The sequence below is a fragment of the Gallinula chloropus genome, assembly GCF_964237585.1.
Source record: "Gallinula chloropus genome assembly, chromosome: Z".
NCBI classification, from domain to species: domain Eukaryota; kingdom Metazoa; phylum Chordata; class Aves; order Gruiformes; family Rallidae; genus Gallinula; species Gallinula chloropus.
The window spans coordinates 50176322-50202981 of record NC_140089.1 but is presented as its reverse complement, the minus strand read 5'-3'; the positions used below and the strand labels follow the sequence as shown (position 1 = coordinate 50202981).

General features: G+C 37.7%; 1 protein-coding gene across 1 annotated transcript in view; it reads left to right on the top strand.

The window, feature by feature from the left end:
- Window positions 1-25767, top strand: part of ST8SIA4 (ST8 alpha-N-acetyl-neuraminide alpha-2,8-sialyltransferase 4) — a gene marked incomplete at both ends in the record, with an annotated part of 54006 nt that extends 28239 nt beyond the window's left edge. The window contains one exon of the mRNA XM_084278009.1: window positions 25485-25767. Within this exon, the coding sequence (XP_084134135.1) occupies window positions 25485-25767 (283 nt within the window). The remainder of the gene's footprint in view (window positions 1-25484) is intronic.
- Between the last annotated feature and the right edge of the window lie 893 nt (window positions 25768-26660).

Here is a 26660-nt window from a genome sequence, read left to right as displayed (position 1 = left end):
CATCAAATCAGAGGACAATGAAAGTACTACATGTCTTCTTTTGGGCAAGACAATGGAGATAAAAAATACAATTTAAATAGTGTTGGGGTAGGATAACAACCATATAAATAATGAAGTCTGGCAGATCTGAAAATAATGATCTCCTTCCTAAAAGTCAAAGATTTTGTAGAAATCTTTCTCCTTTTGAATTTAGTCAGATGCTTGAACAATTCAAAAACATTGATCAGAATCATTGAACACATTAATGTAACCAGTTGTTTAAAAAAAAAAAGCATCCGTGCTTTGTGCAGAAACATTTTTCCCAACCCCATAATTAAACAAGACTCTCAAGTGAATGCACCAATATCTTTTGTCACTACTGGTAAAAGTAAAGATAGTGTGTGTGTGTGCGTGTACACATAATTACTATGGTATTAGTGTATCTGTATGTATACATGAATGTATACACAAATTTATATAAATAACATAGTATACTATACTCTTGAATACAATTTTCTCCTTCCATGTCTCAAATAGATCAACTGTTGTGTTCTTCACTTTACGCAAGAGAAAAAAAACACTTTAGAATTTGGAAATACTTTGATTTTTTTCTTTCTTTTTTTTTTTTTTTTTAACTGAGTTGTTCAGTTTCCGTAGTGGTTTGCATAGTTGTTTTATTATACAGTCACACTTTAGGTGTTTATGGGTCTTGATTGTGATGAATTTTCAAGGATTTAAGACAGCTGTACCACCACAAAGATAGGTATAGTGGGTTTACGTGTATATATATCTGAACAAATGATCACTTCAATCTTACAAACAGTTGTTCTCATTTCATCTGCAAAATCTAAGCAAAATTATCAAATGTGAATGGTAATTCAGAATATGCAGACTTTCAGTTGGCCAGCTTGAAGGTCCATTATGGGTCTTGGAAAAAAAAAAAAGAAAAGGAAGAAAGAATTATCACCTACATTGTCTCTCTGAAAGAAAAGCAAAAAAAGCTCTGACATCAGAATTGCTGCTGAAAATTTAGGCCTATAATGTATTTCAGATTATACCTTTCAGTGTCAACTGAAATGACTGCACTCATTTGTCAGGTTGTTGAACCTGTGCTCTAAACTTGTTATTCAAGAACCTCTTTATTTAATCCCCAGTTTCCCTTTTTAGTTCTTGCAGGTAGTAACTGAATATCATCATGTATTCTTTATTGTTATTTTTTGTAATTTGTATAAGAACAAAACAAGAAGTACAGTTTATCTTTGGTCTAAATCTTGACTTTATGAAGTGAGGTGCATGAGATGAGTATGTCTTTGCGAGTCAGGTTTGGAATTGATACACTTAGCAGTAATATATTTGGAACAAATATTCTTTAGATTGCTTAGAAGGTGGTGTTAAAATGCCAGCCCCTAAAAACAAGGTTTGTATTACAGCAAAGTTAAATCTAGGGAGAGAGTATTGCCTCTTTACAGGCTGAATTACACCTTTGTAAGATTTCTTAGGTTTATATGTTAAACAGAATACCATAGTATTATAAGATATTAATAAGCAAAAATTGTTCTTAAATGAAAATGTGCCCCAGCCAAAAAGTAATACTTTCTACAAATAAGTTAAATACCTTGAGAAATTAAGTAAAATTTAAAGCTGATAACTCAAATGTCAAAACAGTCCATTTTGAGCAGTAAAAATTATGATAGTTTAAGCAAGTTACAACTGCTAACTTCAGCTTTAAACTAATGGACAGCTAAGTCTGTTGCTGTTAAAAACATCATGTGTAACTTACATATTTGATTCTAAGGAAAATCTTCATAATACTGTATTCTACCTATTATGATGATTTTTATTTCAATTTCAATGTAAACTGATCATATAGGAGCCTCTGAAGAGATACTGTCTAAAAGGATCTCCTAGATAACACTCCTTGCTTTATGAATCAGAACTATTTTTGTGTATTTGTTTTGATGTGTTTGATCTATATATTTATATGTTTGAGGCTTTTCTGAGCTCTTTGGTTGCAACTTTAGATCTTTGTGACCATGTTAACAATGATTACTTACTGGAGACCTGTGGTGCTGCAAAACAGAAAGAGTAAAATAAATATAATGTGAAGGTTACTGTTGAATTAGATGCAAAAACAGGAAATCTAACCACAAAACCTTTGTGTTAAAATATACTAAGACTTTTGCAGAGCATCTAATCTCCTGTATAACCTATCTGAGCATATGTGGTAGACTGTGAGAATGCAAAGCCTTGCATGATGCCTTTCAGCCTCTTAAACTGTAAGAGGAAGATGGGGTTTGATTTATTCATGAAAGCGTGATACGGAAGGCTGAACTGCAAAAAGCAGTTTTTGTAGACTTTCTTTACACAAAGAAAACACTTGCATCTGCAGCTCTTGCTTTGTAGACTGTGAGCATTCTCAAATAGTTGTATTCTTGTGCTTGAATGTAGCGTAGTTATTTTCATTAAAGGCTAAGTAATTGTAGAGCAGACTTATGAGAATGTAGCATTTACAATTGTTGACCTGTGTTAACATTTGCAACATCCCAAAACTGCTGTTAACCTCCAAAAGAAGTATTCACTTCTTTTATTTCTGTTTCTTTGCCTTGATAATTCCAAAGCATGCTGGCTTTACTTTTGAATATTCATATTTTGCATTAATAATGATGTATATGAAGGTAGCTAGAGCCTTTTAAAATTAGACTGTAGTAAAAGAGTCCATGCGGGTCTTATGTTACTCTTTGTATCTTGAAACCCTCCCAAATTCATAATGAAGTAAAGCAGTGACATTTTTGTTAGTCCATGCCAAAGACAAAATACCAGGAGGGTCCACTGAACTGTTGAACTAAAAAGCATATTGTCCCAGATATAAATAAAAGGTGCATGTTTATGTTTAATAAGCTAAAAGATTCCATTAAGCTGTTTCATAAATCTTAGACACCCATGCTGCTTTTTTATGCCACAGATATACTGGTGGATATAGCATACTATATCATTAAGCTGGTTGAAATGAGGATTTTTTGGAAACTTTTTAAAGAAAAATTTAATGTACGATATTGCAACTACAGGTCTTCAAAATCTTAAAATTTAGAATATTCTGATAACAGGCCTGAAAACTACCTAAAATCAGAAGATGTCTATCCTAAATAGTTACAATTATAAAGCCTTCATTTTTGTTGAAGAACAAACACATTTTTAATGTAAATTTAGATTGATATAGAGGTTTTGGTCTAATACACCTAATATTTTATTTAAAATGTGGTAATGCAGGGTATTGTGGCTAAATAATTTAGTAACTAATCATCAGTAAAGTGAAGTTTGGAATTCCAGCCTGATAAAATTAAGTACTAATAGAGACATTTAATGCAGGATGCAAGCTGACGGCCACAAAATTTGGAAAATACTGCTCTTTTTCCTTATTGTATGTATCACACTGACGAATTGTTCAGACAGATTAGGTTTTCCCTTCATCTGTCTTTAAAGCATGAGGCACATGCAGTTTCTAAAAAGAACACTAACGTGCTTAGATTTCTAATCTGATCCAGTGAGGGCAAAAGCTCTGTTCCTATATACTGTTTCACATATCAGGGCAGTTTTTCTGCAATCACATAGGACACTGAAATTCTCTCTCATACTTTTCCTTCTTTTTTAATGAAAGAAACTTTGCGCAGCACATAGTATTTTGGCGTTGCTGTTGATCAGACAGTAGAATAATTACTGCATTCTGAGATCATTTTGAAAAAAAAAATTTTTTTTTCCTGTTTGTGTACAGACAGGAAATGTGGTGTTTGAAAAATAAATTTGCCTTATTAAACTTCTGGAGTGATGGTCACTCTAAAATCTCAGAGGGATGTAAAGTTTAGAGAACAGAATTTTCATCTGAGATAGTACTTATTTGGACACTATCTGTCCAAGTCCGAGCCTGGTCTTGGTAGCAGAGCTCAAATGGAATATGCATTAAACAGGACTGGGATTAGAGTCAAGATTTTGTTTATTTCCAGTAGTGGCAGACATCCAAACATGAAAGTACAATCAGCAGATACTTCATGCTATGGATCCTGCCTCACACTTCCCTGGAGAGAGTAGAGAGGAGAGGGCTCCTGAGAACTAAGCATGTTGCTGGTATCTTGGGCGCAAGAGCCTTGCACAACTCTTCTTCTCCTCCTTCTACTGGTGAATGTTTGAAGACATCTGCTGAAGAGGGAGACACCACCACTCCCCCACCCGCCAAGTAACACAGTCTTTTACAGTACAGCATTTTTTTAGAAGTTCTTTCTCATGTTTCCTTTCCTTACTCCACAAAATAAATTTCTCACACTCATCATGTTTAAGAATGTTTTCTTAGCTGCTTTTTTTTTTTTTTTTTTTTTTTTTTTGTATTGGAGCCATCCCATAAACAGTTAGTCACTCAGCAGCAATATTGCTGAAATTGCTTCACATAAGATTTCTTCCTGCCTTTTGGGTATGGAACAATTGCGTGGACATCCTGTGGGATTTGGCTGTGCCCAACTTACTTCCTTCTTGCTACTGCCTCTGAAAGAGTGATGTTAGAGTTGAACATGAGTTAAACATGGCAGAGTTCCCATTGAAATCTCAGTGTTTGTCTGTGCTGTTCCTATTTATGGACACTTTCCTGTGCAGAGTCTTTTTTTTTTCCATTATTAGTTAATGAAAGCAATCAGCTGCTGTTTGGATGTAGTAACCTTTTACACAACACCATGAATCCATATTCCTTTACTGTGGGAAGTACAGAAGAAATACTTGGAGAAACTAAAACATGTAGAAACCAAATAGTTCTCCACCAGCTCTGCATGTGTTTGAGGCCAGGTTGGATGGGACTTTGATCAATATGGTCTAGTGGAGGGTGTCCCCACCCATGGCACTGGGTAGGAACTAGGTGATCTTTAAGGTCCTTTACAACACAAAGAAGAAATTGCTGAGAGCAATCTGTATTGTGAACAGTTCTGTTTCTTTTCTTACTGCTAACAGATTTGACATTTTTTCTTTATTGCTAAAATAAGTTTCTTAAGAAAACACATTTTGGATTACATGGATGAATAAATATTCACTGCAGAAAGCAAAAGATTACAAAAACTAGCCATTAAGTTAAAAATATGCTATACTTAATATCAAATGACCATGTCTTTTGCATCATGTCATCAAATACTTAAAATATTTTGGGGAAAAAAATCATGTTTTCACATTTTAGTGAACTACAATCTACTTTTTGATGTATGTAGATGCTAAAATGAGAGTTCTATATTACAGTATATTGTGGCCTTGTGTAACACATCAGAGCTGGTTTTGATTGATAAGTTACACAAACAGTGGGAAAGCCCCAGTTAGTTTAGATTTTCAGAATTTAGTAATCTGTGTTTTCTTCAGATTCTGGGACTCTGTCCTAATAGGAGAGCAGGAGGTGATGCCCCTGTTCCTGAAGTGAAGACATTCTGGGATTGATTTTTCAGCAACTTATTACAAGGACTGAAGGGACTGTGCATGCCACGAGGCTGCCTCCTCATCTGATTCAGAGTTTCTCAAGATGAGACCTTTTACTTCACTTTCACAAGTCTTCTATTTTATCATGTTTTCATTTAGCAAGGTCTGTCACTTTGAGAGAAAAGAGAACTTTTTCAGATGGAGAAAACTGAATGTGTATTAAGCTGTCTGCTTTTTATATATTTCATTGCCTTGTCCATTATAGAGAGTATGCCATGAAAAACCTGGTCATAACTGTAGAGGAGAGAAACCTAGGTAAAGAAACCTTTTGATAACAAAATTCGGTGAATTTTTACATTGGGTTTTTTTTGGGGGGAGGGTTTGAGAGGTTTTTTTGAGTCCTTCTTTCTGTGGTAACTGATTTGTTCCTAATTAGACCATCAGACAAACTCTTCAAAAGTAAAATTTCAGGTTTCAAGTAGAGGAGAGCAACAGAATCAGTCATAAAAATATATGACAAATCCCACTAGTTCTAAATATATTAATATATTTTCCAAATTGACTTCATCTTGAAAAAATAATCAAAATAGAAAAATAAGATTTGAAATACTAAGCTTCTCTTTCACTTTTGGTATTTGTTACATGTTTTCAGGATGGGGGGAGGGAGTAGTCGGGGGACCAAACCAGGAAAGAAGATAGAAGTGCATGTGATTGTTCCTTTGTAAATCTTGTGTTGCCACATTGATGTTAGCAGAGCTAGATCAAGAATGGCATGTCAGCCTCATCTCTGTGCCTGGGAAGATGATGGAACAAATCCTCCTAGAAGCTCTGCTAAGGCATAAGGAAGACAGGGAGGTGGTTCAAGACAGTCAGCATGACTTCACCAAGGGCAAATCCTGCTTGACAAAACTAGTGGCTTTTTGTGATGGTATAACCACATCAGTGGACAAAAGGAAAAGCAATAGATGTAATGAAGCTGGACTTCTGTAAAGCTTTTGACACAGTCCCACACAATATCCTTCTCTCTACACTGGAGAGATATGAATTTGATGGGTGGACTGTTCAATGGATAAGGAATTGATTGGATGGTCACACCCAGAGAGTAGTCATCAATGGCTTGATGTCCAGATCATAGAATCATAGAATTGTAGGGGTTGGAAGGGACCTTGGGAGATCATTGAGTCCAACTCCCCTGCCAAAGCAGCTCCCTAGGACATATCACTCAGATAGGCGTCCAGACGGGTCTGGAATATCTCCAGAGAAGGAGACTCCACCACCTCCCTGGGCAGCCTGTCCCAGGGCTCTGTCACCCTCACTGGGAAAAAGTTCTTCCACATGTTGGTGCGGAACTTCCTGTGATCCAACTTGCAGCCATTGCCCCTTGTCCTGTCCCCACAGACCACTGAGAAGGGGCTGGCTGATTCTCCCCGCATCCCCTGCTTCAGATATTTATAAACTTTAATTAGGTCCCCCCTTAGTCTTCTCAAAGCTGAGCAGTCCCAACTTACTCAGCCTTTCCTCATAGGGGAGATGCTCCAGGCCCTTCATCATCTTCGTAGCCCTTCTCTGGACTCTCTCCAGGAGATCCCTGTCCTTTTTATACCAAGGAGCCCAGAACTGGACACAATACTCCAGGTGGGGCCTGACCAGGGCAGAGTAGAGGGGGGGGGTCACCTCCTTTGACCTGCTGGCTACACTCCTCCTGATGCACCCCAGGATCCCATTGGCTGTCTTGGCCACCAGGGCACACTGCTGGGTCATGGTCAGTGGAGATCTGTGACAAGTGGTGTCACTCAGGGATCCATACTGGAACAGGTACTATTTAATATTTTCACCAGTGACATTGATGGTGAAGTTGAGTGCACCCTCAGCAAGTCTGCAGATGACACCAAGCTGAGGGGTGCAGTTGACATGCCAGAAGGACAGGATGTCATTCATAAGGACCTGAAGAAGCTGGAGAAATGGGTCTATGCGAACCTCATGACGTTCAACAAGGGCAAGTGCAAGGCCCTGAACCTGGGTCAGGGCAATCCTCATCATCAATACAGCCTGGGAGATGATATGATAGAGAGCAGCCCTGCAGAGAAGGACTGATGGGAGCTGGTGGCCGAGAAGTTCGACATGAGTTGACAATGTGCACTTGCAGCCCAGAAGACCAACCACATCCTGGACTGCATCGAAAGGAGCATGGCCAGCAGGTCAAGGAAGGTGACTCTGCCCCTTTACTCTGCTGTCATGAGACCCAACCTGGAGTACTGTGTCCAGTTCTGGAGCCCCAATATAAGAAGGACGTGGAACTATTGGAATGGGTCCAGACAAGGGCCATGAAGATTGGAGAGCTGGTGCACCTCTGAAGGCAGGCTGCAAGAGGGTGGTGGGGTACTGGAACAAGTTGCCCAGGAAAACAGTGAATGCTGCCTCTGTGGAGGTGTTCAAGGCCAGTCTGGTTTAGGGAGAGGTGTCCCTGCCCTGTGGTGACCATGAGAGATGAAAGATGATGCTTCCAGGTGCTGTCAGTTACTTTTTACTCCAAGTCATTGGGTTGTTGCAAATGTGAATAAGCATTCCAGTTTGACATATTGTTGCACTTAGCTGATGTAGTTTTGGGGTTTAGCCAAGTACAGGCTTTTCAGAGACTGGGTGAAGCCTACTAGCCTGTTGCAGTTTGCATCAAAGAATTAAGAGACCTAGTTAGAAAGTGAGAAGAAGGATACGCACTCCTGTGTTTCAGACACAAGTGAGATAGAGAGGCCAGGTGGTTAGGTCAGTGCTGTCATGAGTGGTGATTTTTCTATAAGCACAGAACATGTTTTTTTAAAAAATGATCAGACAAAAAAACCCAGATTCTTCTTTGGTGTCAGAAGGCACACCACCATAGTTCAGTTAGATGCCAGCTGTCTACATTTCAGATCGTGTCTCAACAGTTTTCATTTCCTTTCCAGGCTAGACTGAAGTCTCAGCCCCACTGTGTATTCTGTCATTATTTTCTTTCAGTAGAGTTTGTTCCTCTGAATCCTGTTCTTGTATGTCTTGCTCTTATATTCATATGTAGACATAAGAACATGTCTATATGTATATGGGAGATTAACATTGTTTGTGGATTCATTATGGCTTTGCTAGGATAAGGTTGCTGTATTAAAATCCTTTTTTGAGATTTGACCTTTAGTCTTCAACAATTCAACTAGTGGGCCACAGCAAAAAATAAGAAAACAACTGCTACTACTAAAATGTAAAAGATTATTACTTTTATCTCTACCTTTTAAAAATAATATTTTAAACATTATTTAAACAATTATAAAACAGTGGTTTATAAAATATTTCAATATTGAAAATATAGGTGGTATGCCTCTTGACCACTGTGAAGACTACTTATTTTACATTCTGTATTTAGTGGGAACGAGTCATTATTTGCACTTTTTGAAGTCTATATATTCGGTGAAGTAGTCAAATAAAGTTGACTTGGAGAAGGTTATTGCTAGAACTTGACTTTCATTTTAAACTTAGTTGTAATTTACTGACTAGTGGTTGGATACAGGGGAATTATCAATCTGAATGACTAGTCATCTTGTCCTACAACTTGCAAGAAAAGCAGACCTGTAAAGGGATCTGAGATAATACCCTATGGAGATCAAGTGCAACTGCTGTTTTCAGAACATTTTGGAGGCTCATGAAGATGTTGACTTTTGAGTAGGTTTTTTCATTGTGGGCACACTTACCAGAAGTGTTGGCATAGAGGAAGTATTGGATCTATCAGTCATATTGAAACCAACAGGTGGTACAGTTTACACAAAAATCTTTAGCTTCAGATTAAATGTAACATTTAATTGTCCTGTATTGTTCCAGACTGCTCCTACAATGTAAAATCTATATGTGGGATTTGCAGACTGGTTGAAACATTAGTGTTTGGCATGAACTTTCAAGATAAGGTCTTTCTCACTTTTAATCTGTAACAGGGCACGTATGGAAGTTGCAAGAGAGAGAAGCTTCTCTACAGAACACAGCTCTCAATGATCAGACACTTTCAGAAATAATCTTGGTGTTTCTTTTTGTCTTCCTTTGCAGATGTAGCAGCTATTTTAAAATCATGGGAGGTAACCCGTCCCTCAAAGCTGCCTTGTGTTCTTTGCTCTAAACAGTGGGGTACACATGCCAGCAAACAATAGGTAGCTTTGTGTCTACATGAGACCTCACAAGTGTAACCATGCTATAGAGACTGTATGCAAGAGATGGTAGAGTGTGGCCAGTTACAGAGGGTTTCTTAAAGCTAGCACTGGAAATAAAACACAGGGCTTGACCTGTAGACTATGAATGACAATGGGGATTTCTGCTGCCTGAAAGGGTTTTGTCGTGTTTTTCATAGAGAAGTTGAATTGCTGTAGTTTGTGTGTTTCTTTGATTCACCAGGGATGTTTCACAGTGGGAGCAGATCCAAAGACATCATGCTACTTGGCTGTGGAGTCAACTAGAATGTGAACTGAATGAGTTCTGGGGTGGGGGAAGAAGGTTTGAGAGGTTATCAGTAGAGGAAGATTTGTCTAATGCATTTGGAAATCTCAGCTCTCTGACGTTAGTAGCAAACATCTCTCCTTTTCCTACCTTATCTGTTTAGAGAGGAGTAGGCTACTCATTGACAAGGGTAATGCAATGATAATGATATGGCTGATTGTAAGTTTGTAAAGCCATTGAAGATATATGATGACTATTAGCATAATAATAACATTAAGACTGTTCAGATTTTCCTTTTCATCTTCAATCAAAAAAGTGGCCTTTTAAAATAATATTTAAAATGCATTTGCATATTTGGGGTTTCTTTTGCCTTTTAAAAGAATTTGTAATCTTGCAGTTTAGTTAACTAATTAGCTGTTTTCTTTCAAAACTGTCAAAATACCTTTTTTCTCTTTTATTTGTATTACAGCAGTAATAATGGTAGTACCTACCTGCTGGATACCTCTATTGATACATTTAAAACATACATATCGAAACCCGCAGAAAGAAAATAAGTTATACAGTGGAGAGGACAAATATCTAAATTATTTTGGCACATACTATCCAATCATGGCAGTATTTTATCATATTTCTGAAATACCTAGCAGGAAAGAGATATTAATCCAAAAGGCTGTCATATAAGAAAATCTTTGAGGAAGACAAGCTAAAGACAGAAAATCTTTCTGGATGAAAAATGTTTCTCAATCTCCTTGCTTGAAAACCATAGGAATTTCTGTTAGGAAGTTACTGCTTATAAAATCAGTAGTAGGTTCTACAGCCTCCCACATAGGAATCATGTATTTGTTTCTGACCAAGTCAAGCAGTGTCTTAAAACAGGTTTTTCTTGGTCTATTGAATGTCCTCTGCTGCAAATTGGCGTTTTGTTTGGCTCTGTAGGCAGTGAAAGCTAGAGCTCAATAGGATACCGTAAATGAGCAGCGTCAGTTTGTGAAAGGGTTTGCCCTTTAGAGTCCTGTATATTTTTTAAGTGTGCTTAACATATCTAATGGGAATTATAAGGCAATCTCTCACTTTTGAAGCTCTACATTAAGTTGTGATGCAGCCAATTGTTTATGTTCAAACACATTCTTCAACACATGCTTCAGTGACGGCTTTTTAACTGTTTAAAGGTTTTGTGATCTTCATACTGAGCAATAAGTTCTGCCTCTTTGTTTTGCTGAAGTCATTTACTTTTATATTTGTATGAAGCCTGGCTTGTCTGGTTGGTTAATTCAATGGCAGCCATGGGATTTCTTATGGGAAAATCAGTAGGCTTTATATCTGATTAATCTGGTTTATTGCATTGAATAAATTTAAGGGCCTGTAACGGATTTATGTAATGATATCTAAAAAGAGACTTCAGATAGTACTGATTAAAGTAAAAGAGGTCAGATTTTCTTTTATATAATTGAAGTCAGTCTTAACAAGTAGCAAAGGTTTGAACATAATGTTTTACTGCATCTATCTGGACCTGATGTTACACATTATTGACTTCAGTCTTCAAAGGGAGTTTATTCCATGGTATAGAATATAGTCCTCACCCTGGAATCATCTTTATAATTTTCCTCCAATTGCAGGGATGCAGATTATAATGTTCCATGGGAGAGAGTAGGATATCCCATAGTTGTGACATGATGATCTTCCTATCAGTAGTTAGTTTGGAGTAGATCAAGTCCAGTCTGTTAACAATAGCATTGCGTTATAAGCAGTTCAATTCTGCAAACCTCTTATTTCCAACCTGATTCTTCACCTAAAATAATCTTTATCACATAACATTTATGATGTCCTTGATCCATTGCTTTGATTTTGGTTTTCATTGTCCTGAAAAATAAACAATTGTTTCTTATGGGATATTCTGTATCAAAACTGTTATTTCACTGTCTCGCCTACAAGCACACACATGCACACTTTTACTCTCCATTATTCACTTACTTACTTAATGACATCCAAAGCAGGACATTGGCAAACAAGTCTAGCTACTGTGCTAACATCAGATTTGCAGTCATTCTTCTCTGAATGAACCAGAGCCTATGCTACCAGGCAAGAGTTTTCTAATTATCTTCCTTCTTTGCAAGTACCTAGTCTCTGATGAGAATCAAGGGGCAATAACTTTCAGTATTGAAGAAGTGCTGTTGCTTTTTCATGTACAGCAGTCTAATTTTAGATACCTCAAAGAATTGCCCAAAGTTGATAATTGCAGTCTTCAGGAAGTATCTTGGAGACTGTTTTTGTTACCTTTTAAGTCAATACTTTTCATTGGAAGTTTCTACAAGTGTCCTGATCAGTCTGTTTTACTGTTCTTTATGTCATGAACGGTCTTAAAGTACATTATTTTCAGGTAAAACTGGGGCATAAGTGTAGTTCACCAAGTACATCAACTCCGTCTGCAATGAAAAACAAAATGCAATGGGTATGACATGGACATCCTGTACTCTGCGTCATCTATCTTACCCTACAGAGGAACTCCTAATGTTTCCCACTGCTTGCTAACGTAGCCCTGTTCACTGGTTCTAGAGGGTGCAAAAAATCCAAGTAACTTTTCTTTGGGAACATTTTAAGGACTTTTTTTGCCTAGCCCACTGCTTTTGAGTAGCAGTACAGCTGTGGAGCTTGAAAGGGAATTCTAAGAATTTTCAAACTTGCATTGTAATATTGATTATGTTGTAGAAGTAAACATAATACATGATAAAGATGGAACAGTTCCCCCACCCTGAAAAAAAATGTAAGCTAAGCTCTCCTGTTCCATAGTCATGATTGATTTCAAGGATGGATTTTGGTATGAGACATTCTGAAGCCTCGTGATTTGGCAGAAACTGTTGACTAAAGGATGTTAAGATTTTTCTGTACAGGACAATATTCAGTGATGTTACTACTGCAAGTGTTTAAACTCAATTAGCTTTTTTAATGTTTGATGCTGAAGTAGGTATCAGTACAGTCTGGGGGGAGGAAAGGAGCTCTGTGGAGAAGGACCTGGGGGTCATGGTGGATGACAGGTTGGCCATGAGCCAGCAGTGTGCCCTGGTGACCAAGAGGCCCAGTGGGATACCCGGGGTGCATCAAGAGGAGTGTGGCCAGCAGGTCGAAGGAGGTGATCCTCCCCCTCTCCTCTGCCCTGCTCAGGTCCCTCCTGGAGTATTGTGTCCAGTTCTGGGCTCCCTGGTATCAAACAGACAGGGATCTCCTGCAGAGAGATTTTCTTCTTCCTGGAGAGCCCCCAAGGACTACAGGGATGATTAAAGCTATGGAGCATCTCCCCTGTGAGGAAAGGCTAAGTGAGCTGGGACTGTTCAGCCTTGAGAAAAGAACACAAAGAGGGGATCTTCTGAATGTTTATAAATATCTCAAGTTTGGGACACAGGCGTAAATGTGCAGCCACTTTTCAGTGGTCTGTGGGGACAGGACAAGGGGCAATGGCTGCAAGTTGGAGCACAGGAAGTTCCGCACCAACATGCAGAAGAACTTTTTCCCAGTGAGGGTGACAGAGCCCTGGGACAGGCTGCCCAGGGGAATTGTTGTGTCTCCTCTGGAGATATTCAAGAGCCATCTGGACACCTACCTGTGTGATCTGTCCCAGGAAAGGAAGCTGCTTTGGCAGGGGGGTTGGACTCAATGATCTCTTGAGGTCCCTTCTAACCCCTACGATTCTGTGATTCTGTGATTTTTCTTGTTAACAGGTAAATGTCAAGAAATACCCACATAGGAGTTTAAACTATTTTATCAAGCAATTTCTTCTAGCAAGCTTATTGCTGTACTGTTTTCAGACTGAAGTCAGTGCAGAACACTTGACAGGCCGGTAGCATGTAAATGGCACTGCAATTCAAAGTGAATGAGTTTCCTCATGTGTAATGTTTTTGGCAGTCCCATGTCCAGTATCATTAAAGAATTTATTTTTCAGCACATTTGTATTGGTGTGGAAGTCAGTTAAACAACTTGAGAGTTTCAGGGGTGGACCTTCCCTGGTATTAAAAGAAATAATTTTGTATTTTCAAAAGGGCTGTTGATGTGCATGCAAAACAGATATAGAAGTGCAGTAAACAATTTTATTTGCTGCTCTCAGTGTACCTGTACTGTGCTAGTGTAAAAATAATGGTAATGATAGTATCTCTATGAATCACCACATAAGTTATGTTGCCAGTTTGATCATGAGTATATTGTTCATGGTATGAAAGCAAAACATTCACACCTGGGCCCGCTTTTGAAGACAAACATCACTTTCTTACTTTGAGATGTTTAGCATTTTGGAAGCCATACCAATTCTGTTTTCACAGAAGCACTTGGAGACAATTCTTAGTGCTATGTGTAATGTATTATAGCAAAAGAAAAGATACAGGGGCCTGGGCTAGTATCTCTACATTCCTGTTGCTGCGACTTAGCTTAAAGATTGCAAATTAATGCAAGAAACTTTATTGACTGTTGCTGTTTACACTGATGGCAACTATTCTTCTTGTCCCATAGCTGGGGGGGAGTGGTGTGTGTGTATTTACCTACTGTGCAATACCCCAATATGCACACAGAGCAGTGTCCATATTTGCACATATATGGGTGTCTGTCCTAAGACAGTACACAACAAACTCCAGATCAGTGGTTATTTATAGACTTAATATTAACATATTGGTATTTCTACTACATATATATTATATATCATTATATGGTTGGTTAAAAATAGCCCCTTTGCCTCCTGTAAATCAGTGTACATGCTCATATAGTTCTTTCTTTTAAATTGGTGGTTTAATTAGGGCGGGTGATCCATGGGTCAGTGGTCATGATCTCCTCCTTTGGAATAACCTTTCCGATAGTTCCCATCATGTTTGGCAACCTTCAATGATTCTTAAAAATTTGTTGGTTAATCTAACAATATATCAGTTACACTTCTACTTTTTTGAATGACATACTTGTTTGGATAAACATTAAATAACATGGGTAAGGCTGTACAATGACATCTTTAGCAGCAATAATCTTGGTTTAAATTACATGCTGCATGGGATTTTGTTGTAACATTCTCATCAGTGAAATATAAAGTGAACTAGCTGTTTGCTTTCCCACATAGTATTTTTCAATATAATTTCAGTAGCTTTTAAAAAACAGAAATAGATAAATATTCTCCCTGGTTCTGTGGCTTAATTGCAGAATTAATGGGATAGTGTTGTCTTGAATAGCAATAAATGTATATTGTCTATTTCTTAAATCTGATTGAATTTTAGGTTTTTTTTCTGTAAGCAAACTCCTGTTGCTTGAAGTTTTCTATAAGACCTTATGATTTGCTGCTGGAACAAACCAAGTGGAGCTCAACTTCTTATAAAACGGAAGGTGCTTGTAATAAAAACCTACTTACTCTGATAGTTTTTCAATGGTTTTGTATCTGTCTGGGTACACAGGCACTAACATTTCACAGATAGTGTGTACCTCATGATAGTGTGAAAAATAAAAGAGCATTTACCAAAGTTTTGTGGCTAAGTGAAGAAAATGATGAGGTGTCAGTTGAAATGCAGTTTTGTGTACAGGCATAAGTACTTAGGAAAAGAGTCTTTATTACTGGGTGACAGGTTTTCCTGTGTTCAATTAGGATAGAGTTAATTTTCTTTGTAGCATCTGGTACAGAACTGTGCTTGGGATTTAGGATAAGAGCGATGTTGGTAACACACTGATGTTTTTATGCGTTGCCAAGCCATCAAGGACTTTTCAGCTTTTCATGTTGCTCTGCTAATGAGAAGGTGGGGGACACCCAGGAAGCTGAGAAGGGACACAGCCAGGACAAAGGAGGTATTCCATACCGTGACTTCATGCTCAGCATAAAAGCAGGCCTAGTGAGTGAGGGGTGCATGGTTCCAGGATACATGTCTTGGATGTAGTCCAGCTTCGGGATAGGTTTGAGCTTCAGGGTCTGAGTTGTGGGGCTTGATGAGAAACTGCTTTGTATACCACCAAGTTTGTATATTTTGCTCTAAGTCATGTTATTGTTAATATTTCTCCCTTCCTTTGCTGTCCCAGTAAGCTGTCCAACCCATAAGGTTTGCCTTTGGCTTCCTTTTTTTTACCTTCCTCTTCCCCCTGCTCCCGTCTGCCCCCCACCCAATGGGTGGTGCAACAGGGGTGGTAAGGGAAAGAGCAACCAGTTTCATGGTGCTCAGCTGCCATCTTGGGTTAAACCACAGCACAGGTATATTAATGCTAAGCTTTGCAGTTTTGTGGGCAGCATGACCTTCTCACAGCCTTGTAAGAGGCGCTTGGTCTTGTAGGTCTGCTCTGAGGAACTGCTGTGCCTGTTAAAAAGAGTTTTCACACAGATGTGCTGCTATTTTCTTCCAGAAGTTACTGAGCAAATGGGAGATCATGGCTCTCATTCTCCATTTGTACTATAGTACATAGCACCTGTAATGACTTAAACTTGCCTTCTCCCCCATCTGACCAGGTTGAGGTCCATGTTTTCAGCAGTCACTTTCTGCCAGGTTTTTCTGAAAGGGCTGTTGTCTGTCTATCCTGTTGGAAACCTTCTATGTTAGAATGAAAAAAATATATGGGCAATTTTAAAAGGCCTTGCTTACAAAGGAAGAATCAAGAACCTTACAGCATGGGCTCTTTATGTTTTGAAACTAAGGGAAGTTTAACATAAAAAGTTGTTAGTTTTGATTCATCAATGATTAAGCATGGATCTTTTTTCTTTCATGAATGCTTTTATCTCAAATGCGAAAGTGGTTTATTCATTCTGTTATTTCCTACTAAACCTAGGTCAATAATTTCTTTTTTTAGATTAAACAGGGAGGATCTAGTGTGGTTCAAATAAAAGTATTCTGATAGAAGGACAATATTTTGATATTTCTTTGTCCTTAGCAGATCCTTTTCATATTGAGGTAATTCTCCAAAAGTTGATTAAAGCTGTTTTGGGAGCAGATAGCAATGGTGCAGAGTCGTATAGTCTCCCACACAGGGATGCTGAACCATTTTAATCTAAGACAGTGAGCTTTAATATACTCTTTATTTTGCCATAGCCAATTAAGACTATCCTCACAGAGGTTAAAATTCTCTGCAGTGGTGGTGACACTGAATGGCAGCCTGCTCACCATGCTGTCATTTAGCTGTGGCAATGCAAGGTGTGTCATATGACTGCATTAACCATTGATCTTGTCAGTCTTTTCCTTTTCTTTCTAAGGAAGATTTCCACGCTAAGTCCAAACTCTTGAGTGTTCCTTGAAAACTACAAGCAAGAAGTGACAGAGTGAAAGAAAAAAAAAACCCAAAACCCAACCCCTAAACAAAACCCAACCTATTATATGAATGTAGTGAATTAAGTGGGCTAAAAAGCAAACTAAAAATTTGGGGAGTGATTCAGCTCTTCTGAACTCTCTGCACTTTAAAGTGCAATATTTGATCTCATGCAGACAGCAGCGTCTTCATTGTATCTGTCACATTTTCAGTTTTATTATTCATATTTTAATTCTTTCACACTCTAGATTTCTTGTGCAGCCTCCAACCCAAGGAGGGCAGTAAGAATAAGATAAATAATAAATTTTTTATTAATATTTTTACATAAATTGTGAGGGTCAGTTGAAGGGTTAATAATATCATTGACAAGATTAATCTCATTGAAGACGTGAAAGAACTAACAAAGACTCAGGATTGTTTAGGTTGGAAAAGACCTTTAAGACAATCAAGTCCAACTGCTAACCTAGTGCTGCCAAGTCCACAACTAAACCCTAAGCACTACAGAGTGCAGTAAGGTCTCCCCTCAATCTCCTTTTCTCCAGACTAAACAACCCCACTTCCCTCCTAAGACTTGTGCTCTAGACCCTTCATCAGCTTTGTTGCTCTTCTTTGGAGATGGAGACTTCATGAGTTTGAGGAAGTTATTTTAGTTAACACATTCTAGAGAAAGAAGATGCTGGGTCCAAGACCATAAAAGTGGCTGTTTAAGTAGATCTTCCGGTGGTGCCAACACAGATGCTTAGAAGAAAAGTTAGAAACAGAGGAAATGTCAAGCATTTACCCTGTGATATGTTCTTCCATAGCCAGTATCTTGTTAAACCCTTGAGAAGGAGCTTCATGTGCACCACTATGTTTGTGAAATTTAACAATTTATATCTTTTCTAGTCAGTTGGCCACTGTCATCCAAAACATCATGTTCCAATTAATTCCTCTGTTCAGTGGTGTTTTGAATGAAAAAGGACTTGCATATGTTTTATTTTAGACCTACCACTGAATAACTCCACTGGGTCCAGAGTTTTTTATGTTGCAGTGCTTGTGTTAAAGTAGTAATTATATCTCCATCTCTTTTTACATACTACTTAATTTTGGAGCTGTCATTTCCCCACTTAGTTGTCCCTTCAAGCTAGTCTGTTCATGCTCCTCATGTAGTATTCTATTCTTCTGATAACCTATGTTGCTTTTCTGTCTTGTCCTGTTCCACAATATTTTTGAGTGTAACTGAGACAATATACATCCTCTAGCTTCTCCCACTGACACTCTTGAATAACTCTGAAACATTTTCTTACTCACGACACTTTTGCCCCTAACTTCTCATTATTGCTAATATTTAAAAAAAAATATTCAGAAAGCTATTTTAAAAATATTCTTTGCATGTAGTGGCTGTGGAAGCAACAGGATTTCAGTGACAGGCCAGCATGTATGAGTAGGTTTACTTGGAGATCAGTTCAAAGAACAGAGCTTGATATATAATATTTCAGCATTATTCAGGGTTATAACATATACATATATCTTCTCAGATTCAGTCCTGTCTGGAGAAATTAATTAAAAATCTATGGCAATATACACAACCAGATTCTGATCCCATTTATACTTTCAAATCTGATGGAATTTGTAAATGTGTCAAATCAAGATGTTAAATATGCTAAGTTATCTGGTATTTTAATGTAACCCATCATGTCAGGTTTTCTTGTCATTTTGAGTACAGCCTTGGGAAAACACAGCTACTGATTTAATCTAGTCAGAAGTCATCTATTCCACCTTAGCAGTGTAAACAATTGCCATATGAATTCCCCAGTATCCAGTTAATGCAATGATCAGCACCAACTTTTGCATCTATTAGTCATTGTAATACAATCTTGTGATAAGATAATTTTAACATTATTTTAAAATCAGATGTATATCTTTTATGTGTTTATTTCAATTTAATTTTTGTCATTAGCTGCAAGAAGTCATTATCTGGTAGCAACATGCTAGTCAATTAACATTTTTTCTCTGGTCATGCTGAATGTAAAAGTGTCTTGCTAGATACAGGTGAAAGTCTGGTCATTTTGACTCTAGGTTAAACCACAGGTGATGTTTTGAACTGGTAGAAACAAAGTCAGTATTTTTAAAGGCCAAAGTGTTTTTGTTCCCTAAAACCACAAAAACAGATGTAAGTATCAATGCAACGTTTTACCAGTGATTATGGATGTAAAAAACATATGTATCTCATATTCATCAGGACAGACTTTTGCATCTTGAAATTTTAAATTATTCTTCTTGTTTTTCATTGGGTTTTACTTTGTTTCAAAGTTCTTTCAGGCAAGGCTGAGTTAAATAGTCTGAGGTCAGATGAGGTTAAGAAAAGAGTGTTTGTGATGGTTGAAAGATACAGTAAACTGTTAAAAAATGAAAGTATACTCAAATGTATATTTAGAAGTCAGAGTTTGTCGACAAAGAAATGTAATCCCATTGATTCTAATAGATGTGCAGCAGGTGCGAGACTCGAGATTCCTGGCAGAGAGAAGTTTTCTGGCTTCTGCTTCTTTACTTAAGAGTGGAAAGCCTTCTTGCAGCTCCTGGAATAGCAAAAATCCACATAAAAACACCTGAAATTACAAACACCATGATAAACGTACATTTAGTTTGCTCTGTTGACTAATATGCAGTTCATGATCAGTTCTAACTTTCACATGCACCTCTGAAGAAATACCATCCAATGAGGTTTTGCCAGCTGTTGCAGGCCATTCTCTGCATAATTTACACTTCCTGTTTGTTAAATGATATATATTTTTTTCCTTCTCAAATTTGTTAGGTTTATTTTGTATTTTCAATCATAATCCTCTACTTTGCATCCCTGGTATATACAACTTTCTACTGATTATAGTTTTTCAAAGCAGTTTTCTCCTATATAGTAGGAAACTGTGGTATTTTACTACAAAGTTATGGGGTTTAGCTTGCTTATTATAGTATGAAGATAAGCTTCCACAAGAAAAAAATGTCAAAATCTTTTCCTTTCTAACAGTAGCAATTAGAATTTATTGTTTGTTGCCAGTGTGAAAAAGAAAAAAACCCCATGATTTTACCTGACCAAGACAAGCACCTTTTAAGAAGGCATTTGCTTCACAAAGAGATGGTTATGCATTTTTACTAAATGTAGCTATACTAAATCCTGTACTTTGTGTATGAGGGGAGAGCACTGCATACCTCAGGGACAGCAAGGCTTTTGTCACTCTCTCCCACTATATTCTTGCATTAAGGCTAGGATATTGTGGTTTGGATGACTGTATACATAGATAGGTCAAAGTCTAGCTGGATGACTGGACTGGATGTATAGGCCAACACAAGCATTACAAAATTCAGGAAAGACAAATCTGGAGTCCCATACCTGGGAAGGGGTAACCGTTGCAGCAGTACAGGCTGTAGGCTGAGTGTCTGCTATCATAGTGTCTGCTATCAGCTCTGCTGGAAGAAACCTGGAGACCTTGGCAGACAGGAAGAAGAGAACAAGTTGTCAGTGCTCCCTGGTAGCAAAGAGCCAAAAACATGGAGGGAGGGGAGGCTATATTGACAGGACCATAGCTAGTCAAACGAGGAAAGTGACTACTTCTCTCTACTCAGTATTTGTTGGATCATATCTGTAGCACTGTGCCCCATTTTGTGCCCCCATAACACAGGAAAAATATTGACCAACTGTAGCTAGTTGAGCTGGAGTCTATATCAACAGTGGCTGAGTCACTCTACTTTGAGAAAGAGGTTAGACAAACGATATGCTGACATATCTATCAACCTAAGTGATGACAGGATTATGGCAAAAGCCATTACTGAGATGCTGAATTTACATACCTGTATCTTAGTTTAAAATAAAATCATTTTATCTAACAAGTCTTTCTCCACTACTCTATACTTTATCATTAACATAGTAAAGATAATATAATTTTTGGCAGTTATATACAGAATATTAAAACATGTTACTCTTACTCATGCTGTGGAACTACATGAATTAGATTTCACTAAGATACTACTTTTAAAAAGCAATTAAAAGGACCTTTATGGCTAGAACATTAAAAAGTATGAAAATAATGCTGGCAGAAATCCATTCTTGTCAAAACTTATCTCTAGTCATAACAGAAATACTGAAAGATGTCTTTGGATAGATACATACAGTGAAACATAACATGCAGGAGATCACTTTTCAAATTTTAAATTCACATGAAATATCTCTGAAGAATGTATGCTCAGTTAAAATTAAGGAAAAGAGACCCATATTGAGCTGGATGGGAGAGAACACAGGTGACGTGGACAACAGACATAATATGCAGTATTCTTATGGCATCAGATCCCATACAACGTGGAATATTGCATATTATGTCTGAGCCGGGTAAAAATGTTTTGGAGGGAAAGATGCTTGAAGTTGGGATGAATTGCCAAGGTGAAAATAGGAGGGTATCAGAAGAAAGGATTAGGAGTGGAAGGGCCTAGGTAGAACCAGTACCTGCTGATACCAACAGGGTGTCCTTATGGTAAATTTTTATGTTTGTTTTTCTGTATGGTGGTTTTTTTTAGTTTTATTTGGTAGTCCTGATAATTATTGTCATTTTATAAAAATCGGACACATAGACCTGTCTAAATTAAGTACTGAACCGGCCTTCCCTTTATTTCAGATATACTGAAAATATTCATGGTCATTTGTGGGTTTTTTGAGTATGGTTTGTTAGGGTTTTTTGGTTGGGTCTTTTTTAGTGGTGCTGTATTTGTCACTTACCACTGGATTATTTGTAATTTATAAGTATTAAGCTGAGAACTGTGATATACTGCTAATGTCTGAACTAAGTTCCCACCAGCCACATACTTAAAAGCAATTTGAAGTGAGATCTGTTTGAATTCAAGCTACTCAACTTCAAGTCTTCACTGTTACAGAAATTTAGTACATTTACACATTGGCACATTTTGAGAAATTCAGCAATCTGCTTTACAGCATGTGCCCATAACTTTGTTTTACCACAACTATCAAGAGAACAGGTGACTGGAACACTGTAGTGCTGCTCTGTGTGGCTGCAGCCTTCCACCTATAGGCTTAGTAGTGATGCTTCAATAGCAGACCCCCTTTTCTAATGTGGGAAGATGCAGCTATTCCTTTGTTATTTAAACTTACTTCTCTATCTAGCCTGAAAATCAGGAGCTGGTCATGGGTTAATATTAGTTATAAGAAACAGAGATCTCTTTTAGATCTGTGGTAAGTTGTTTCCCTCTCACTGTAATCTTAGTTACACAGAAAATGAGTGCATCCTAGATAAATAGCTAAGCAGGGTATCTTTAGGCTTTAAACCAAAGTTATAACAAAGCTCTAGAATCTGCAAGCTGATGCAAAAATTGGTTAATGCATTTACAACATCAGCGAACCTCTGAAAATCAGCTGTAATGAGGTTTCATATTAGTTACTTGAGTGACTAAGAAAGACACATATATTTCAGGACCAGAGTCACAAATTCTACTTGCAGCACAAAACCAATTTCATCAATTCCAGCAGAAACTGGGAGCCAGAGATTTGTAGAGAACAAATGATCTGCAGGAAGCTTCAGCCTTGAACACAGAATGCCTCTGTTTCATTATTTGTGTTACTTGCATAGGGATTTTTTTCATTCAAAGTAGCAGATGTGCTTCAAGGGTTTTTTTTTTTTCATTTGAAGTAGATCCCGAGTTGCAAAATTTTAATAGTAAGTGCATTGAGTACTACATTTTGAGTACAGAAGCTGAGTGTCTTTTGGATTTTTAAGAGAAAGTTAAACTTCCCTTTTGCATTATAGCTGAATATGACAAGCAGACAGAGAGATTTGCTTTTATATTTTATAATTGTGAGAGGATCTTTATTATATCTTATTCCTTCACCATATACTTATTCCTTTACAGAAACTCTTTTCTTACAGAAAAGTAAGAGGTTGTCATGTCCTTTTCAAAAATTCAGGTCGTCACACTCCTGAAAGACTGAAATTCAGCTGGGATGACACAGTTGAGCTGTGTAGTATCAGATGCATCAGATTTGATTGCTGTTTGGCTACAGATGACTGGCTGCATGTGATTAGATAGGTACCAGCTTTTAAAAGATAGCTGCTAGTTTCTATAAAATTAATTACCTTTTTTTCTGTATCTGTGATAATAAGTAGCCAAAATGGTCAGATTTGTTTCTCCAATTAATCTTCTATAAGGAAACTTAAAAAAAAAAAAAAAGTCTTCTAGAATTGGAGTCTCTCCTTTGGCTTTTCTTGTTTTAAAATGTTGGAGTTTCTGAGATTAGGAAGCAAACTACTTAGCATCTTATCTCAGAAACCTCTGTCTGAAAACTCAAGTTTATGATAACAATGAAAAAATTATATTCAATACATTTGTCATTGGTACATGTAACCATTCTGCATTAGATTTTCTTCCTAAATATGCTTTTTACCATTCTGTTTATTACAGCTATAACACAATTCTGAGTAATCCCCTCTGTTGGCTTTGGAGAAGGAATCACTCAGCCCAGAACTGCTTTCTACTTGCAGAATCCTCCAGCTTTCAATAAAAGAAACAGTATAATGAAAAAAAAAAAATCTTTCACATACATATGTATCTGTGATTCAAAAACATTAGTCTTTATGCCCAATAGTCTTGGCAGAGTGAAACAGTTTCAATGGGATAGTTATTTTTAATGTTGCACAGCATCTGATGCTTTTAAGACACTTTAAGCTTTGATTAAAAATACATTTTTGCTATCCTTCCTCATAGTGATGAGTGGGATGTTCCTACCACTACTCTGCCAAACGCCTGTAAAACAATCTCTTTTAAAGTTACTGTAATTCTGTTTAGCAGAAGGGTAACTCTGGTCTGATGAGGCTTATCTCCCTTGAGCCCCTGTCTAGGTTATGGTAGAAGCAGTTCACAGCCTACATCTAGCAAATAACATAGGGGTACAATGCAATGATTCACATTTGTGTGGTGATGCTATGTAACCACTTGCTTACCTCCATTACTTGCAGCCACTTGTTTCCACAGTTTAACCAATACAAAAGTATGCATGACTACCGTGTACCAGCAGAATATCCAGGTTTAAGTTTCTAAATCCTTTTTTTTAATTTTTTTTTTTTTTTTAATTCTATAAAGCAGTAGCAAACTAAACATTGAGTCAGGCTCAGGAGCAATGTGTCCTGGCTTCGGTCAGGATGGAGTTAACTTCTTTTGTAGCAGCGGATGGAATGCTGTGTTTGAGAGTTAAACTGGGAGCAGTGCTGATGACACCCTGATGCTTTTCGTTGCTGTCAGACAGTCAAGGACTTTCCTCAGAAAGGAGGGGCGAAGCCAGGACAGGTGACCCAGACTGGCCAGAGAGGGTATTCCATGTCAGTTACATCATGCTCAGTATATAGGGGGGCTGATGGGAGAAGGAGGAGGGGCCAGCTCCAGGACATGGTTTTTGGGGGACGGTCGGGTTCCAGGTCAGCTCTGGGTGGCACAGGCTGAGTTGTGGGTTTGGTGAGAAACTGCATTGTGCATCAACAGCTTCATATATTTTTTGCTCTAGAGTCCTGTTGGCATTGTTATATTTTATCTTTCTGCTATTTTAGTAAACTGTCCTTAACCCAACCCACGGGCTTTTGGTTTCTTGGTTTTGGGTTCTTATTCACCCCTTCCTTTGCCCTTCCCTTCCCTCCCACACACTCCCCCCCACACACACACTTCTCCCCCTCCTCTTTTCCTTTAAAGAGTAGGCAGCTGTGTGGATCTTGGCTCACAGCCAGGGTAAAACCATGACACAGTGTTGGCACAGCTGGCATTATTTTAATGGTTCTATTTTTGAAGTTTGTGTATGTAAAACATTGTTGGTTGCAGATTTGGAAGGTACCTATGTAAGCTACATGCTGGAATCCAGTTCACACGTTCCTTCTGCACATATCCATCATTTGCCTCTTTGAAAACTCATGGCAGCTCCTAAATCCACAACCACTCAGTCAGTTGAGTACAAAACAAAACATTTTTATTTTAAAAAGTAAAATTTTATTTTATTTTAAAAAGTGTTATTTTATTAGTGTAAGATTTTGCTTTTCTGGAGACTGACATTAGCAAACAGGAAACTTTACACACAAGGAAAGTAATTAAAGCCTCACTTGTGTTAACTTCTGAAAGTCACTTTCTTACTGTGTTTGTTATTTCCATTTCCTTTCTATTTAGACAAGCAATCTGTGAAGTACTCACCCAGCTGATCAAATTCAATTATAGGGCTGATGTGAGGTGAATTGGATATTGCAAGGTCAAAGTTTATAGCAAGAGATTGTTCCCTGAGTTGAGTAATACATAACAGATAAAATAAGTTTACAGGTTTTTCACATGAATTTGTATAAGAGTTTCTTAATGTACTTTGTATTTCTTTCCAGGTACTGGCTGACAAACAAGGTCCACATTAAACGACCCAGCACTGGTCTCCTCATGTATACACTTGCTACCAGATTTTGTGATGAAATTCACCTGTATGGATTTTGGCCATTCCCAAAGGATTTACATGGAAAACATGTCAAGTATCATTATTATGACGATCTGAAGTATCGGTACTTTTCTAATGCCAGTCCTCATAGGATGCCACTAGAGTTTAAAACATTGTATGTATTACACAACAGAGGAGCACTTAAATTAACAACAGGGAAATGCATACAGCAATAAAGCATATGTAAAATACAATAAGAAGTACAGAATACACAATTCATCATAATGATGTTGTGGAATGGCAATGGGATCCCAGTGAGGATATTTTTCAAGACTCACTAAGCCATTGGAAAAAGGAATTTTGTGAGAAGTACATAGCCAGCTATTGTACCTGTAAAGTGCTATATAAGTAAGCTATCTTGACTGCAGTGGTTCAAGTAAGTGCCACTTTCACTAAGAAAAAGACCTGAATGTACACTCAGTAGTTTTACAGGATCCAGTGACACATTCATTATGAATGAAAGAAGAAAAATATAGCCTGCTCACTTCTGACTTGCCACCATGGTCAGACAGCCCACATAAATCCTCAGAGGACGGAATATTCACTTCAGGAAGTAAACCGGGCTTTGGCAGAAAATATTGTGATGGAATCAACTAGAGAAAGTGAAATCCATTAGAGAAAGTGAAATCCATAAGATCAAACAAATTTGTAAATGCCTTCAGTTAGAGGACTATTTCTATCTTGTACTATAACCTCAGCTTTTGTTGGTCGTACTGTGATTGGTTGGGTTTTGTTGCTTTTGAGTTCTGGAGCCCTTAAGGGATTTTGAGGGTGTTACGAATGACTGAAAATGTGTTACAAAATTGTCTTAGGAAAAAACCCCATAAGAGTTAGAAGGTAGGGGAAACATCAAATACTGTATCAATTGTTACTGTGTTGAATCCTGCTGTGACACAACCCTTAACATCCCAATCAGTTTTTTAACTACCACTGTCAATACCTACTACATGGAACCACTCAAAGGTCATTTTGACCATTTTTAAAGAGAATTTTTGCTGTTGTGTTCATATTCAAAAACATGAGAAGGTGCCCTTAATTTTGGTACCAAAGATTACCCTTATACATTACT